The 17,481-nt window shown below is 34.7% G+C and overlaps 1 protein-coding gene across 1 annotated transcript in view; it reads left to right on the plus strand.

Moving 5' to 3' along the window:
• Positions 1–2,688: 2,688 nt before the first annotated feature.
• LOC127869005 (uncharacterized) overlaps positions 2,689–17,481 on the plus strand; it is a 118,016-nt gene continuing 103,223 nt past the window's right edge. The window contains exons 1-5 of the mRNA XM_052411250.1: positions 2,689–2,846; positions 14,122–14,216; positions 15,909–16,002; positions 16,517–16,643; positions 17,027–17,166. Coding sequence (XP_052267210.1) covers positions 14,151–14,216; positions 15,909–16,002; positions 16,517–16,643; positions 17,027–17,166 — 427 coding nt within the window. The 5' untranslated portion in view covers positions 2,689–2,846; positions 14,122–14,150. The remainder of the gene's footprint in view (positions 2,847–14,121; positions 14,217–15,908; positions 16,003–16,516; positions 16,644–17,026; positions 17,167–17,481) is intronic.

Here is a 17,481-nt window from a genome sequence, read left to right on the forward strand (position 1 = left end):
GTCCTTTCGAAATTCAGCTAAACCTCTGAAAACATATTATATTTAACATATGAGTCATCATTTGATCGCACGTTTTATATAAAATACTGTTTGCATTAACATAATTACATAAATTAAATACACTCATTTCATTTCTGTCAGTATGCCTGAGTGCATAATGAGCGCATTTTTAATATCATTCGTTAACATTTCATTTCTTGCATAGCAATGAATGAGTCGAGAAAAACTAGTGAATGATAACCCGATCATCTCACTTAAGCTTCAGTAAACGAATACATGTAATTAAGTTAGTAAGTAAATAAATAAATAAATCTAATATAATGTAAATACATTAAAGCAAATATAATATTATGATATGGTTGATCTTATAAATCGAGATCTGGCTGTTTGGTGAAAAAAATAGGAGGGGTTCAACAAGATAATAACCGCAACGGAAGTGTATAATTCGACCTGTTAAACACTATACAACAAATAATAAATTCCATGAAATAGTATACACTGGTTTAATGTAGAGATTATAAGTCATAAAAAGTTCCTTTAAATTTATTCGTCTAAACAATTTAAATTGTAATTTTGAGCGTTTTACCAGTTTATTAAATGGAAAACATTAACTTACCTACATATTTTTTTCGTCTTTTGATTTGCTAGTTATAACAACACACCAACGGGCCCGTATCAACAAATAAAATTAAACTTAAACCCGCCACCGACCCCCCCCCCCCCCCGAAAAATTATTAAAATCCTCTAAGGCTTCATTATATAACCACAGAATATATGTATATGTATACCTACTGTTAAAAAAGGATTGTTCTAAATGGAAAATACCGTAGTTCGGAGTATACTCAAGATTCAAGAATATATTTGAATTAAAAGCTTCTTAATATATTAACCTCATCTGTGTTTCAACTTGTGTAATCATACAACAAACAAAATCTAACTTTACGTCGCCTTCACATTATGAGTTTATTATATGTTGGCTTCTTTTCCAGTTCGTAAATATAAACGGTGAGCATCCTGCTCTGGCGTCAGTATAACGTCAGTATAACGACGAATGAACGTCAGCGAATGAACGTGTACAAAATCAATCCCTGTTGAGTTTTGAGAAAACCATCCCTTGTATGGTCTATAGAATAACAAACAGCAATGAATCAACATTACAAACCACACAAGATTTAATTCAATATTTAAATCGCATCAAACGGAAATTCAGCCGTTGCTTTAAAAAATGTAGACAGCAGAATGTACGAGTCGACGTTACACAAACAAGCCATGTTCAGTTAAATTATACAGTGTATAGAATGCAGAAGTAATTTTTATCTGTGAGCAAAGCTCACAAATAATGCAGACGCAATTTTGCAAATCAGTATGGATCAGTATGGGCTTAGGTACGGCAGGAATCGTAACCCGTGACTGCCTTTGTGGATAACTCCAGTAAACTTTAGCAGACGATTATGCTAAAAGCGTCTGCTTTAATCACCGCATCTACCTGTTCTCACTGTTACAGTAGATAGAGTGTATTTAACCACTTGTAGCAAAACGGCGTTGGCCAGTCTAGTGTTTATCATTGAAATCTGTATACATATTGGCAGCTTTCAGGGAAAACGGGGCTTAAAAGTCGGATCTCATTTGCTTGATTTTGCGGTGGTAAAATATTAACCAACATTAACTAGTAGGCTGGGTTTATCTGCCAGTGATTTGCTGCTAACATTAGAGTGTTTATAAAAAGAAACACGTGTTTGAAAAGACAGCATTTAGTATACTGTTGAATCTGTATTTACATGTAAACTTGATTTGAGTCATTCGCTAGCTACTGGCTGAGAGAAGTTCATAACCTTTCAAGTGGGCGGTGCTTAGCATTTACAGGGAAATTTAAATTTCAAGCAGACAACAAAAAACTTTTTCTGTAAGTCAATAACTATAAAACTTTCAACCACCAAATTACACATACATATTGTTTGTATACTAAAGTATGTGTATGCCAAATTTCATTGGAGAATATTAAATACCAACTTAAATATTATGAAAATAATCATTTTTGTTTTCTGCTGTTTACACACCAGTGTACAACTGAAAAGTAGACATTTTGTAAGTTTGTGGCCCTTTTATACTGCTTCTCTGGCGTTTAATGAATGTCAAATAAGATTAGCCTGTGCACACTGATAAGCTGTATCAATGATTTGGAGAAAAAAACACACATCACGACCTGTGTTTTAAGACACACTCTTTATAAATTTGAATGGGTTGTGATCATTTCAAACATGCGATATAAAAAGCTATAACATAATTTTGAAAACTGAGTTGCGTCTAAGATTATACAACAGCGAACAAATTCAGTGCCTTCAGTGCTTTGATTTAATAGTGTAAAATACATCCAGTTGTTCCATTTGTGTCGCATCCGTATCCCAAAGCCACGCAAAATGTTGTAAAGTTCATTTAATATATCACCTATATTTTCAAAATTATTTTGCAACATTTGAGGGATAACACCCCCGCAATAAACACGACCGGGTCAGTTTCTAACGCTTCGATATTTCGAAACCTATTTTCACATGTGACAACTCCCATTGCTTCCTGTGCAGAACTGTCGTGCATGGTCGATCATGCGTGCCTATAGGTTAAATAAAATCCAATATACACGGTAGAATTATCGGCCGTTAACCATTAATCAAAAAGACTAAGACAGTAAACATGCATTTCGTTACGCTTATTAAGTTTTAAATTGTATTGTGTTAAGTAGAAATATGTTTTAAACGTGAATTACATTTGGCATTGAATACAATTGTATTGTCGCAAATTTACTTAGTTTAGACTTTTCGGAAATATATTGGATTATATTCTTATCATCGGTAAGTCTAAACTGTTAACGTGTATGTGTTCCCGGTAAGTTTGCTATTGAGTTAAGTATTGTCTAAACCATACCTTTAGCGACTCGTACTATAAATTCATGAGACCGTAATATTTTGACTGACCCGACACCTTTTGAATATCGTGTTCCTTAATAGATCTTTCGATCGATAGCTTCTATTCACAAAATATACACAATCAAGCAACATACAAAATTATTGATGAACGGTGAAAACATTGAAATTTAAAACCCACAATTGTTTGCAATGTCCGTTCTGTTGACGTTTTACAATATGTTGACTTGTTGTGCCATACTGTTTACAATTTCGTCACTTGCCCCGAACAAACGACCGCGTGCTACAATAAGGTTCCTTTCATACGGATGCTGCTTAAAGTGATATTATGGGCATTTTTCACTGTTGAATTGAGCTGAAAAGAATTAACAGGTCAAAAGAGTTAGTTATAATGTGGTAACTTACCAATTATCTACAACTCATCTTCCTACCAGTTGTTTATAAAAATATATATTATATTCGATATTTTACATGACATTTTACATTTTACAGTGCTCTACGCCGAAATGATCCGTAAAACAAAATTGTGTCTTTGTGTCGTATGAACGAATCTACATGAAAACTACATTTAGACGCACATCGTACATCGAATCATTATCTGTTGTCAGTTGTCAAAACGAAAGTATGGTTGATATTCAAATGCATTATTTTTCTATTTTCGGGATATTGTTTTAGTATTTTTATGCTGCATTAACAAATATAAGTGTATATGAAGTGAAAACACCAAAAATAAACAAGGGTTGCGATAGACACCTATAAACATAGCCTATATATACTGTTAGATGCCCATAATATCACTTAAAACTTGAAGTTACTCAAACCAGCCATGTTCAGTTGAAACATATCATGCAGCAGGGATTGATTGTTTCTACCATATTCCGGTACCATGCAGAAATAGTTTGAATACTCATATATCAAATCACCTATATTTTATGAACTTCATTTGCACCATTCGAGGAATAACATTCCTGCAATAAACATGACCGGGACAACCGGGTTATTTTCTATCGCATCGATCATTCGAAACCGATTTGTACCCGTGACTTCTATTGTTTGCGATTCTGACCCGTCACGCTTAGTCGGTCATGGGCGCTTAAAGGTTAACAAAAAATCCAATATCAATGACAATAGTATCGGGCGAAAACCATTCAGCCAAAAATTAAGACTGTGTTTCTTTCATACTGTAAAAATGCATTTCGTAACGCTTATTAAGTTCTAAAGCGCACTGTGTTAAGGATAAAATGGTTTGAAATGTGCATTGAATTCAATTCATGACTGTTTCAATTATTATCTTGGCAAATATATTACGTTAAGACGTTTTCAGGATTATAGCGGATTTAAATTCTATCATCGGTAAGTATAAGCGTGTATATTCACCCAATAACTTTGCTCTTATGTCCGAAACTTGCATGTTTATCGATAGCTTAAAACTTCTCTTCACAAAACATTATCCATACAATCAACATATTGATATACGATGAAAACGGTTGGAGCCAATTTCTTTGCATTGAACTTGCTTTTTACGTTTTACAATATTGTGTCATGCTTTTGACCAATTCGTCACTTGCCCTAAACTTGCCTGTGAACTTGCTTTTTACGTTTTACAATATTGTGTCATGCTTTTGACCAATTCGTCACTTGCCCTAAACAAACGACCACATCACAGTACCCAATGGTAATCGGTGTTCAACACAGTATTCCATTAAACGGTTAAAGTAGGAATACGTTTAATAGGTAATCAATTGGGACCTAAATTCAGGCAAAATTTAGTACAATATTAACAAGTTCCTTTTTATGAGTGTACAGAATTAAACTCTTCTCAATTCTTGGATGAAGTAACCGTTCGGGTTATGTGCGATTAGCTTCCCGTATCATAATTGAAGTATGTCTCTGACTCTTGTCCTTTAAAAGTTGTCGCATTTACAAGCTCAAAGTACTGAGTTCGCATAACAGAAAAATTCTCTGAGGATCGCTTCCTTGGAAGGAAATGCACAATTGATAATGTATGCAGATGTTAACTTCGTTGGAACATTGGCCAGGTTTGGTCCTCGAGGTCTGTCACTGTCAATGGTTTAACTACAAGCTATTTCGCAACATGGTTAATTTAAAAAAAACAGGTATTAGCACACCTTGCTTTTTATAATTGAATGAACAAGCAGGTCATGGCCCATGCAATATCACGCAAATTGCGAAACAACATATGTACTTAATCAACAACATGAGGTTACGCGTTTGCGTTTGACAAGTCATAATTTGTTTACAGCGATAGATAAAATCTACATTTCATAAGCATACCTTTAAAACGGGTTATTTGCCTAAATTGCATTGGGCTTACATGTGACATCTCAGTAGAATTTTGAACTTCAAATTCAAAATTTAGCCTAAGATTTAACTTATATAGTTATACCGACGTTTTAAAGTTACAGTAAACACACGACTACAAAGTAAAATAATAATAAAATAATTGAAATTGGCGCAGAGGGTCCGTTAAACATACATACTTAATTATACGACCCGAACAAATACCTATTTGTTAAAAAGATGATTTAACTACCAATCATCTTCTTGAATGCCTCAACATAGTAAGTTTACGTTGACTAATGTGGCGCTTAAAATGCCAAGTTTCAGTCAATATACAATATACATGTATCGCTGTAACATTATTGATTTTCCATTCGTATTTTAAAAGCGCATTTGAATACAAATCAATAGCATTTAACACCAGCATTACTTAAACATGTTTCTTTTACAATGGCTAGATGTAGGGGTATCGATCTTAAATTGAGCAATGTCGCAATCTTTAAAGCGAACACTTTTGAATTTATTATGCAATGTCCCTCCTGGATTAAACAATTAAAATTGAGGCCTGTGAAATTAACAACTGGCCTGTATTTTTTTCTCCTCGTAGGTCAGTCTGGCCTGTAAATTGTGACGGTCTTTCGCCATGTCTGCCCTGAATTTGTTAGTGCTCTAGTTGCAGAAATCCGTCGTTAAGTAGATATTGCAAGACATGTGACCGGAAACAGAAATGCAACGGAACCTGCAAGATTTTAAATGAGAGCTACGATGACAATGGCAACGGGCCAAACTTGCAACGTATGCGACTTTCGAAATCAACGTTTTTTTAACTGTCACTGGCATCGGAGATAATCTGACAATTACCTGAGTAACACGTTGCTCTGATGGTGACTTTGCGGGCGATGTAGGTGAAATAAATACTCAAACGATATAATTGTCATGAGGGGGTTGTCTCGTTTCTAGACAAATTTGAGGAGGCTTACTCGCATAAGGGATATATACAAATACAAGATTTCGCTACATGTTACCGATTAATAGTTTATTTTTTACACCTATCGAGAACACTGTGAAAATGTTTGTCGCGTTATTTCTGAAATAAAATCGGCGATCAAATTTGTCACTAAACGTCCCAGATAGTAAACTTTTTAACCGGTAGACTGTTGGCAATACCTCACTGTATTTATCGACACCAAAAATTGATACGCAGTCAGCATTAACATCGGTCAGAACCAGTCATCGAGACAAAGGAAATGGCTGGTGTGAAATCAAAACAAAAATAATCGTTCATGTTATCGGCTTAGATAAATAATTAATACTGATTTGTCCCTGAACGGTCAACAGATTTACCACTTTTACCTTAAAGCGGTCGCTTAATTCAAGACTCGGGCATCAAAATACACTAAAATCAGCGGTCGCTGGTCGCGTAAGACAAAAGTCGCTTAATACAATATGAAACAAGGGCTGTTTGTAAAACATGCATGCCCCCCATATGGGCTGTCCGTTGTACTGGCAGCCATTGTGTGAATACGACTTTTGTAACTGTGACCTTGACCTTTGACCTAGTGACCTGAAAATCAATAGGGGTCATCTGCAAGTCACGATCAATGTACCTATGAAGTGTCATGATCCTAGGCATATGCGTTCTTGAGTTATCATCCGAAAATCATTTAACTATTTCGGGTCACCGTGACCTTGACCTTTGACCTTTTGACCTCAAAATCAATAGGGGTCATCTGCGAGTCATGATCAATCTACCCATGAAGTTTCATGATCCTAGGCGTATGCGTTCTTGAGTTATCAGGAAACCATTTTACTATTTCGGGTCACCTTGACCTTTGACCTAGTGACCTCAAAATCAATAGAGGTCATCTGCGAGTCATGATCAATCTACCCATGAAGTTTGATGATCCTAGGCGTATGCGTTCTTGAGTTATCATCCGGAAACCATTTTACTATTTCGGGTCACCGTGACCTTGACCTTTGACCTAGTGACCTCAAAATCGATAGGGGTCATCTGCAAGTCATGATCAATGTACCTATGAAGTTTCATGATCCTAGGCCCAAGCGTTCTTGAGTTATCGTCTGACAACCACCTGGTGGACGGACGGACCGACCGACCGACCGACCGACCGACATGAGCAAAGCAAAATACCCCCTCTTCTTCGAAGGGGGGCATAAATATAGTTACAACGCTCGGGCGGGATTTAAAGTGGTCGCATAAGACAAAAGTCGCTTAATTCAAGTGGTCGCAAGCACAAGATTGACTGTATAAAAATGAAATTCTTTTTAATAAAACAACAAAATCACGATTTCTGAAAGACCTTTTGTCCGGGTGTTATTTACTTAACTGAGAGCTTATGTTATGTTTAGTTTATGACAGGCACCTGCTGCAGAAGATTATGCCAATGTACACATGCCACAATGGCATAATGTGGTATCAGATCACTAGTCAATTGTTGCAGACGAGAGTGCGAAAAAACAGAAAGCTTGCCTTTGCCGTCACATCAGTTTTCCTCTCAGTTAGAAACAAACACATTCAAGTTAAACAATATTGCTTTTCAATTTTAAGACTTCTAATAATTGTGTAGTTATTTGTTTAAAAATGGCAAAGTTTCATTTCGAAATTACATGTAAACAGATGTTATAAAAGAGCATGTTGGGGCGTGTGGTTAAAAAATTATTCCTAAACAAAGCTGATCGTACATTTTTGTGTGACTCCAAAGATTATAGTAACACATCACTAATAACCAAATCTAAATATGCGTATTTTATTTCGGGTTTCCTTTTTTATTATTGTATTGTTACTTTTGTTAAAACACCATTTATATAGGACAAACTTGTATACATAATGTTAACCTTGTAAATATATAATAACTATCGCCGCTATGTATGTATACGTCGATTTAAATAGTAATGTAATTTGTTAATTCTCGGACACATACCGGTATAAACCATGTTCTGATGATTTTAGTAGATGTAAAATAATGTTATTTTAACCAAGCAGTCTTAACTAATTTACTCATCGTTGACTTGAGCAAACAGTCTGAGTTGAGTCATATTTATGCATTGTTAGCCTCTGCACATTTCAAAGTAATCAACTTGTTAAGTTTTACAACTCAAAAGCCATGCGATATACAGGATGCAATTTTACCTAAGTTCACAATTTCAAATACATACACATTTGCTGCAGTGTTTACCTTTACAACATCAAACTCTATATCCATAGGATGCAATATTATCAAGCTTTGACAACTGGATGGAACGTTATCCTATGCAGCTTCATAAGTCAAGAAAATAGGATGCAATGTAAACATATACAGCTTCAAAAGTACACCATGGATGCAATGGACACCTTACAGCTTCAAAAGCCATGAACAAAGGATGCAGTATTACTATAACTACTCGTGATCTTACAGATTTGAGAAAACATCATGCTGGCTTACTTAATACATTAATGAAAACAACATAAAGAAGTTTTCTGTTGTATACATACCGGGTAAATCGGCGGTCAATTAAATAATTAAATAATGATGGCATGGCCTTGAAAGGACTTATTCATCATTTTTGTATTGTTGAAGTGTTTTAAATGTAACAAATATATGATTTTTGAGTATTCTTAAATAATCATAAAGTGAGGAAAAAATAATATACCATTGACAATCTTTGAGTCACACGCACGCTTTTAAGATTAGCCTGTTCTTTTCTCAGGAACATATTTCATCGCTTTGGCATAACCGCCATTTAAGTTTCATCGTTTAGTCATTGTGTGCATCATAAACTAAACAAAATGCTAAACAAAAAGACAACAATAACGAAAGTTAATCTCATCAGGACGATATCCTTACTAATAACGTACCGTGACTTGACTTTAAAATGATTGAACAGAAGTAGAACCTTGGCAATTTAAGGAGTGTCGATGAAGTTTCCGCCCAATGTTAATCCGCATATGAATAGTGAGCTTCGTTAGCTTTGCCGGGAAAATAAAGTAGAACAGCGTATATCATCCAATTGCATATTCAAAAACATAAATATAATTTCGCAATCGCGACATGATATGCAGTTCGCTTTAGAAAAATGTTAACTAGCCATTTATTATTCAACTGTATTCTTTACCAATGAAATATTATTACCAATGAAATATTAGAAATGTGTGCTATTTGGACGTGTTAAAGCCACACACCTTATTTAGCATAGTAAATTTTAGTATAAATAAGAAACATATTTTATATATGCCTGTTAGAATATATCTGATGGTTATAAGGTATAAATCCGTCTTTTTGCGCTATTAAACTTAAAATAATCGCGTTTGTCGAAAAGGACGTATACGTTTAGAAATCCTACTTTCGGTTTTAAAAGCGGTTTCGTTGAAAAATAATAAATTACTTGCTAACTAGGCTATAGATAATTTTATCTATGTCAATTAGAATATATCTGGTGGTTACAAGGTAGAAATCCGTCTTTATTGTGCTTTAAAACTTAAAAATAATATCGTACGTCGAAATGAATGGACGTATACGTCTAGAAATCTTACTTTCGGTTTAAAAAGCGATACCGTTTGAAAATAATAAATTACTTGCTAACTAGGCGATAGATTTAATGACAATTTTGCACACTTTCAAATTGCATCTACATGTATTGATTAACATGAATTTCATTTCCAAGTCAGAGGCAATGTGTGTGGCTTATTAATTCTATTCAATTGCAAGGTTTAAAAAAAGGAGTTCCTATTGAAAGTAATTATCAGCCACTAGTAGCCGAATTATTGTTAAAATGCTATGAGAGGGCCTGTTCGTGAATTAATGACTTCAACACGCGTAATATTTCTCTTGGTAATAAATGATTACATCAAGGATACTTATTCCATGAACTATCAAAACGTTATACAAAGTGTTTCAATAAATGCATTTAATTTGTTTCGAAAGATAGCGTTTAATTGAATTGTTATTTCTGTACAGAATTTCTCATCTATTTTGAAGTTACATAATTATGTATGCCGAATGCTGAAATGTTTATTCAAGTTCAATGTCAAGTATTTTAGGTTAAGTTCACCGCGAACCAGGTCATCCGCCAACTGGTTATGTACTGAACGACCAATTATATGTATTCAAAATTCAAACTTGTTAGCACTTGCTTTCAACTTACGCCATACTTGAAATCGGACACTACAGCTAAAGGGTACATCTCCACAGGTTTCGGTAGATTTTGCGAAATATTCGTTGATTTTGAGTATTTATGTTACTTTAAAATTTCAGACTTAAAGAAGTGACGACGAAGTTTCATTCGCGAACGGCTGTCTCATGCTTGGCGCAATTGCATGGCAAATGCGAAAATATGTAACAAACAATAAATATTTTTTTTAAAGATATTTGACGTATGTAATAACCGTAATATGAACAAGGCAGGTCAATTATACACAAGAATACAGTGACCCTTCTTTTCGGCCTTATTTCCTAATGAAATACGTGCTGAGTTTGAAAATGGTATTGGTCCGTTGACAAACAAAGCCCTTAGGTGCGTGGAGGTTTTATGGGATAGTTTTCTTTATATGACTAAAGTAAGACCTTGTTGTTGACACTCTTAAAGTCACTTTTTAAATCTAATTTCCATTAAAAAAAATAGTTCAGAACACTTGTTTTGATGATATCTCGGCGATATTCCGGTCTTTTTAAAGATGGAAGCAAGAGAACGGGGCAGTTTCCCATATATAGCTTAAGTGAAACTTTGTAAACACTTCAGAAGTCACATTTTTTGTTCATATCAACATGAAACTTCTTCAGAAAATGTGTTTTAATAACATCTCGGCCGAGTTGTAACATGTTTCCGAAAACATCGCGAACGCCGGTAAGAGACGTTCATTGTCTGTGGTTCTCAAGTGAGAAACCTATGGTCATTGTCCCTGCTGTTTGTTTTATATATTAGAATCAAAATGCAGCTGGTAAAAGCATAACTCGACTGACAGGAATGTGTTGTTAATACTTACGCTCGTTCAATAACAACAACACACACAAGTTTATCGCACACTCTTAATTGAGCCTTATATATTTGTATGTGTGTATATATCGTGTACATTTATCGGAAACACTGCTCGGACGTATGCATTAATCTTTATCGTGGATAATGTACTCGAAACACTTTAATGAAACCCATTGTTTATTTTACACTAGTAATGCAGTGAATATCATACATTATGTGTCGCCCCTGAATTACAATGCACACTGTTTGAATTTGTTTAGATTATTTTCGTATCTATTAAATAGACCAATACAGAAAACGTCTGTAGTCAAGTCAAACCAATAAAATAAAATATTGCTATAGATTAAGCTTTCATATGACTTTATACATATTGCATAATCCAGAATATTTGCTGATTTGGAAGGCATTTATATCATTTTAGCAATAACTAGAAATGGCGCGGCCGCGGCCAACGCGTATCCCCACGCCGCAACTTTTGACCCAGGGGTCAGATCAAAATTCCAAATAGTGCACTGTCGCACATATGCTCATGGCTACCATGTGGTTAAGTTTCAAGGTTCTAGTGCTAATAGTGTAGGGGGAGATAGTGGCCAGGACGGATGGACAGACGGCGGAGATAACCACATAATCCCCCCGCTCCAATTCGGAGCGTGGGAATAACTATAAGGCAAACTTGCTAAAAGAGCATTTGTACTATTATATACGGTTATATAAAGGTATTTTTATATAGTTTGTTAATGGCCCAAGGCAATGGTTTTGTCGTTCTCGGCTATAAACGGCACGGTATCTAGTACATTCTCTTTTTTTGGCTTTTAAAGCTTTGATTAGGACATATCGACATGAACGATGCATTTTGCCACAAAACTATTAAGCTATGTATACATAATACAGTGCATAATTAAATACATAAAACGAACGTGTTCGTGATATTTCAGTTTTACCAAAAGAGACGTATAAACTTATCAATTTGACAAAGAAGCTTCTATAGAATTTACTGTCCATGAACGTCTTAACATAGCACACGGGGAACATTTGGCAAGTTGCCCTTATAGCAATTCAATACTGTAAGGTAAACACTTATTCATGCTGACAGCATTATTGATTTAACACTGTATAAGGGCAAACCTATTCTTTTAAGTCAAATTCTAGTTTAACAGATAGTTAGTAAATGTTCGTGCGTGGACAAAATATAATAACATGAAAGAGTGTAACTAAACCTCTTCATATACAAACCATTTCGCAATACTGATATTTGATATGCCGTTTTGGGTGAAGTAAGTATTAATTCAGGCAATTATTTATTCAAGCGGTGCCACGAAGTGTCGGAATTCTAAACTTGCCGCGGGTCGAATGATTGATTATGCTTTTGAAAAACTGGCGACACATGAATGCGTATTGCGAAAAACCATCGTATTAACCCATTTATGCCTTGTAGACTATCCCATCCTCCTAAATTGGATCAATTTATGTTCAAAATTAGGGATGTCTAGTATATTTATTTCTATACATATATTTAGAATATCTCTTACAGAAATTCCTTTAAGCCGTCAGCGCAGACCCTGATGAGACGCCGCGTCATGCGGCGTCTCATCTGGGTCTTCGCTGTTTGCCAAGGCCTTTTTTGTAGACACTAGGCATAACTGGGTTAAAAAAAATAATAAAGTCCGATTTTCTTATAAAATATAGCTTAATTCAGTGGAAATATCAATGCATTTTGACAAAAAAAAAACAGCGCTTTTTTTGCTTACTTAATGCTTCTATATCTGAAAACTTTAGAAGAATTCTTTGAACTCCTTCGCCCTTACAGCACTTCGCCTCTTACTGGATCACATCGACATTGACCTGGGTCATTTCGATACTTACCTGTATCGCTTCCATCTTGATAATCACCCGGTTCACTTAATTCTTGGTATCAGGAACACTTCGTCCCGTGCTTGAACAGAAACACGTACTCGTATGCAAAAGAAACGATCCCCTTAACCATGTACAGTCTGGAAACATCGCTCCTCAACGGGAAATGCGCTCCCCAACGGCCTTAATTTCTCTTTATCAGGAACATTATGTTCCATGGACTAACAATTTTAACGGCAACTTGAATGCATGGCTTTCTAGATATCGCTAAAGTTTAAATTATTGTCTGACTCGTGCTTTAAACTATCATCCAACAAATAGAATGAACTAAAGGCGTAACGTCAGTTGACCTCGAGAAAATCCGGCAGTTCATGATTATTGCTCGCTGCCGATAGATAACATGACGTTGCTGATAATTGAGGGTTTAAAATTTTGATGCGTATGAATGGTGTGGAATGTATGTATGCATCGTGCACCAGGAATTAGTATACCGCGATAGCAATGAAGTAGAGCTGCACGTACTGTTATATTGCATTAAATTTGAATTGTCCGGATTGCAATTTACTACTTATGCTCATAACTATGACATTCGCAATTTAGAGACGATCTTCCGATTACTGTGTTTTGGGCAGATTTTACTTACATTCGCGTGTTTTGATGAAAGTTTTCATTATGCAAGACATTATTTTTACATGTCCTTTTGTATAAGTAATGTCTACAGCGTTTCTTCACGGCATATTTAAGTACGGTTTTCAGTTACTTTCATACGTATTCGCAGTTATTGCTACCTTTGTATTGTCAATCTCACAAATTGACATATATCTTGTCCAGGAAAACGTATTTTAGCAACAACATAACTAGACTAACTTGTTACAACAAGGGAAAAAAAAATACATCTGATTTCCATGAATACAGACTCATTCAGAAATAAAATATTTTAAGTTAATTGTTTGTTTAATCATCTTCTTTCTCCGGTCATAAATATTTAGCTTGAAAAAAAACCCAGATAAGAAGATCCGAGAAATTACACATTATCAAACACTGTTCCGAATTATAACGTTTTATTTTTTTTACTTTCCAGTTGACGGCGTGAAGTGAGTCTTCCCAGCCATGGGTGCGTGGGGACAGTTCTGGTCCCTTGTGTGGAAGAATTACGTCATCAGGAAGCGACATCCGGTAATAAACAGTGATTATACGAGTTTATTAAGAATTATATCCGTACAATAGTGTTGGTTATAAAGATGTTTATACGAAGATGATAAAAAAAGCGCTCGCAAGAATCGGCGTGACTTGTCATTCGCCTGTCGTGGGTTCTGGTCACGTAAGGATATATCATGTATATTGGGTAATCTTTAGTCAAGTTCCTTAAAATTGTAAGTGAAGTCGTCAACTAAATTCCTCAAAATCCTAAATTCTGTGAATACCAAAAACATATTATATAAAGGAGACGACATTCATTCCAGCGAATAGAGAAACACGTTTTGGCTGTCAACGTTTCTATCAGCACAGACACAGGAACGTGTAAAATTTCATGTGTATTGTATGCAATTTACACAAATTACTTGCAATTTATACACGCGGTAAATAAGTAAACGTTAAATTTCCGTGTTACACAGGAAGGATTAAAAGCCATTTACTTTAAACCCAATTTACAATATGCGGATAACCCATAACGCGCATGTTTCAAGAGTGCCTAACAACATTGGATTTGTATATATATATATATATATATATATATACATTTTTTTTGCACACCAGCTTTGTTTTAATATGAATTGTGTTAAAGATGGGTACCAAATAATATACTTTCTTAACATTATTTCAAAGGGTCGGTGTCCTAAGTCGATTAAACTTTAACAGCAAAGTGCATTAAATAGCTATTAAAGCGTAATAGATACTACTGAATATAATGGTAATCTAGTTTTAAGCATTGGAGCGTACGTATCATGTTTTGATGATATTGTACATAGGTTATGTTTTCCCGATATGGGTTACTGTAAACGCGGTGTTATGCTGTGTTTAAATAACAAAGTCCTTGGATTTGTGGGTATCATCGAAAAGGCTTGCAAGTCGATGAAAGCATGTACTTGAAGCATAGCACGATTACGCTTACAAATGAAGGAAATATGTCAATTTCTGTAAATCTCAACAGTTAGCATGATGTTTGACACATCCACACTTATGTTTGAACGCACGAATATCGCATTAGAATCCGAATTGATCGGTAGAATGTACTCAAAGTTCCTACCTCATTCAACCACGCTTTTTATTTTATGCTTTCCGGTGGTTTAAAGAGAAATATCAGTGAAATAAAACTGGTATGTTACTGTTTAAAACAGTGAAAAATAACAGTGAAAAATAACGATATTTTTCGATGTTTTACTGTGAAATGACGTCATTTTTTCGACGAAAGGACGTCATAATTCCAGCGAAATTATCCAGTTAAACTCTTTTATAATGTAAATCTGCGGTGAAAAAGCATAAAATAAAAAGAAAATTTGTTGGATTCGATGGAATATTGATTTTAATTCACTCGTGATCATAAAAAATACATATTTTATATGATCACTCGTGAAATAAAACCGATATTCCATCGAATCCAACAAATATCCTCTATTTATTTTGATTACAAATATCGTCAATAAGTGATAATGTCACAGATTGTACTGTTTGATTTCATTTTATTTTGCCAATGTGCTTCTACAAACGTATGCATCAATATGAATTTACATTTACTAAACCGGCTCCTCATTTCGATCTCGTATCCCTAAAATATAAGACGTGTTGTCTTATTTTAGAGTTTCTTGGTACCAGAACTGTTATGGTCATGCTCATGTTGAAAGACACGTCGTACTTTTTTAATTGCAGAGTTTCGTGGTTTTAGAAGTCGTATGGCCAGTGTTGATGTTTGTAGCTTTAGCACTGTTCCGGCTCGGGTTCCCGCCTGACCATAGGGAAACATGTAAGTATCCAAAATGTAATACATATTACTTTTATTTATAAGCATACTCTACGATTTAATTTAGCTTATTTGTCGTATAAACAATGCAATCTAATAATTTTACATTATATAATGATTTTAAAATTAATCATTTCTACCACGTACCCCATTATGAGACCTTAATTTAGCGAAATTGATTGTAGATTCTATTTATTTTACTACAAAATTTTAATTCGTTCTTAGAGACTTTGTAAAGTTGTTTCCATAATTATATTGAATACTGAATAACCAAGTTTTTAAATCAATCAAGGCAATTGTTCTTACACATTAATATCTCCAGTTTGACATCATTGTCGGCCAACCGGTGGCGACAGAACGTAAGGGTTAGGGGTGTTTTGAACTCAATGACAAACTTAATGGTGTTGGATGAAACCAAGTTTAAAAGTAAAGTTTGATGCTGAGCAACTGAACTGAAATGCTCAAATATGATTTACGTCAACGGAGCTTCACACATTTGCGTTTATCTGGTTTGCAGGTCAGTTCCAAGAACGCGCACTGCCGAGCGCGGGAATGATCCCCTTTCTGCAGACGTCAATATGCCAGTTGCAGAACAACTGCTCAAACCAGGCCTGGAAAGAAGAAAGAGAGACGGCACAGGCCAAGTAATGTGATTTGTCATTATAGAACGGCGAATATGTTGTTGCTAAATTTATTTATACATTTGAATGCTATAATTGTTGTTTCCTCTAACGAATAATCTTAATGCAGTGTAGCCGTGAAACATTATCGAAGGTAAACTCCCTTTGTTAATTAGTCGACATGACTAAATAAGAATTTCATAGATGCAATAACTAAATTGCTAAATTTTATTGACCTTCTTTTACTTAATCTTTATTTATAACGTATTATAATAACGTCGTAAAGCGGACGCACATTGGAATCAATTTTTAAACAAATGACTTATTTAAGTTATTATCGAAAAATTGTATATTCATTACAGCGCTTATTTTCTGACTAACTCTCGCATTTTGTGTATTGATTCCAGTTTCCAGCAACTAATAGGTGGAGTGACACCAATTTTGGAGAAGGAATCCACTGTTCAGGCTTTCAAAGCATTGCCAAAGATGAACAAAGTCCTGAAGGCATTGCAGAACTTTTCCAAGGAAACCAGTTTAGATGAGATTGGTAAGATAAAGCTTAAAACATTCAGCGAGCACCCAGTTTATATAGTAGTGACTAGATCTGTCACTACAACAAACAATTGATAAAAAATATCCAAACGTGGAAAATATATTCAAAACTATACATTTTACTACACAATTGTTCACAAATTGCATTACAAAACAATTCAGAATACACCATAATGTGATCAATTAAATAATTACTTTTTTAAAAATCTTACATCTTTATGATAAATTTATTAATATCATAATCGTAAAAAGTAGACTATGTTGATTCTGAAAATAAATATAACATGTTAATTAAGATTTCAACTACATG

This window comes from Dreissena polymorpha, chromosome 2 (genome assembly GCF_020536995.1).
Source record: "Dreissena polymorpha isolate Duluth1 chromosome 2, UMN_Dpol_1.0, whole genome shotgun sequence".
In the NCBI taxonomy this organism is placed as follows: Eukaryota; Metazoa; Mollusca; class Bivalvia; order Myida; family Dreissenidae; genus Dreissena; species Dreissena polymorpha.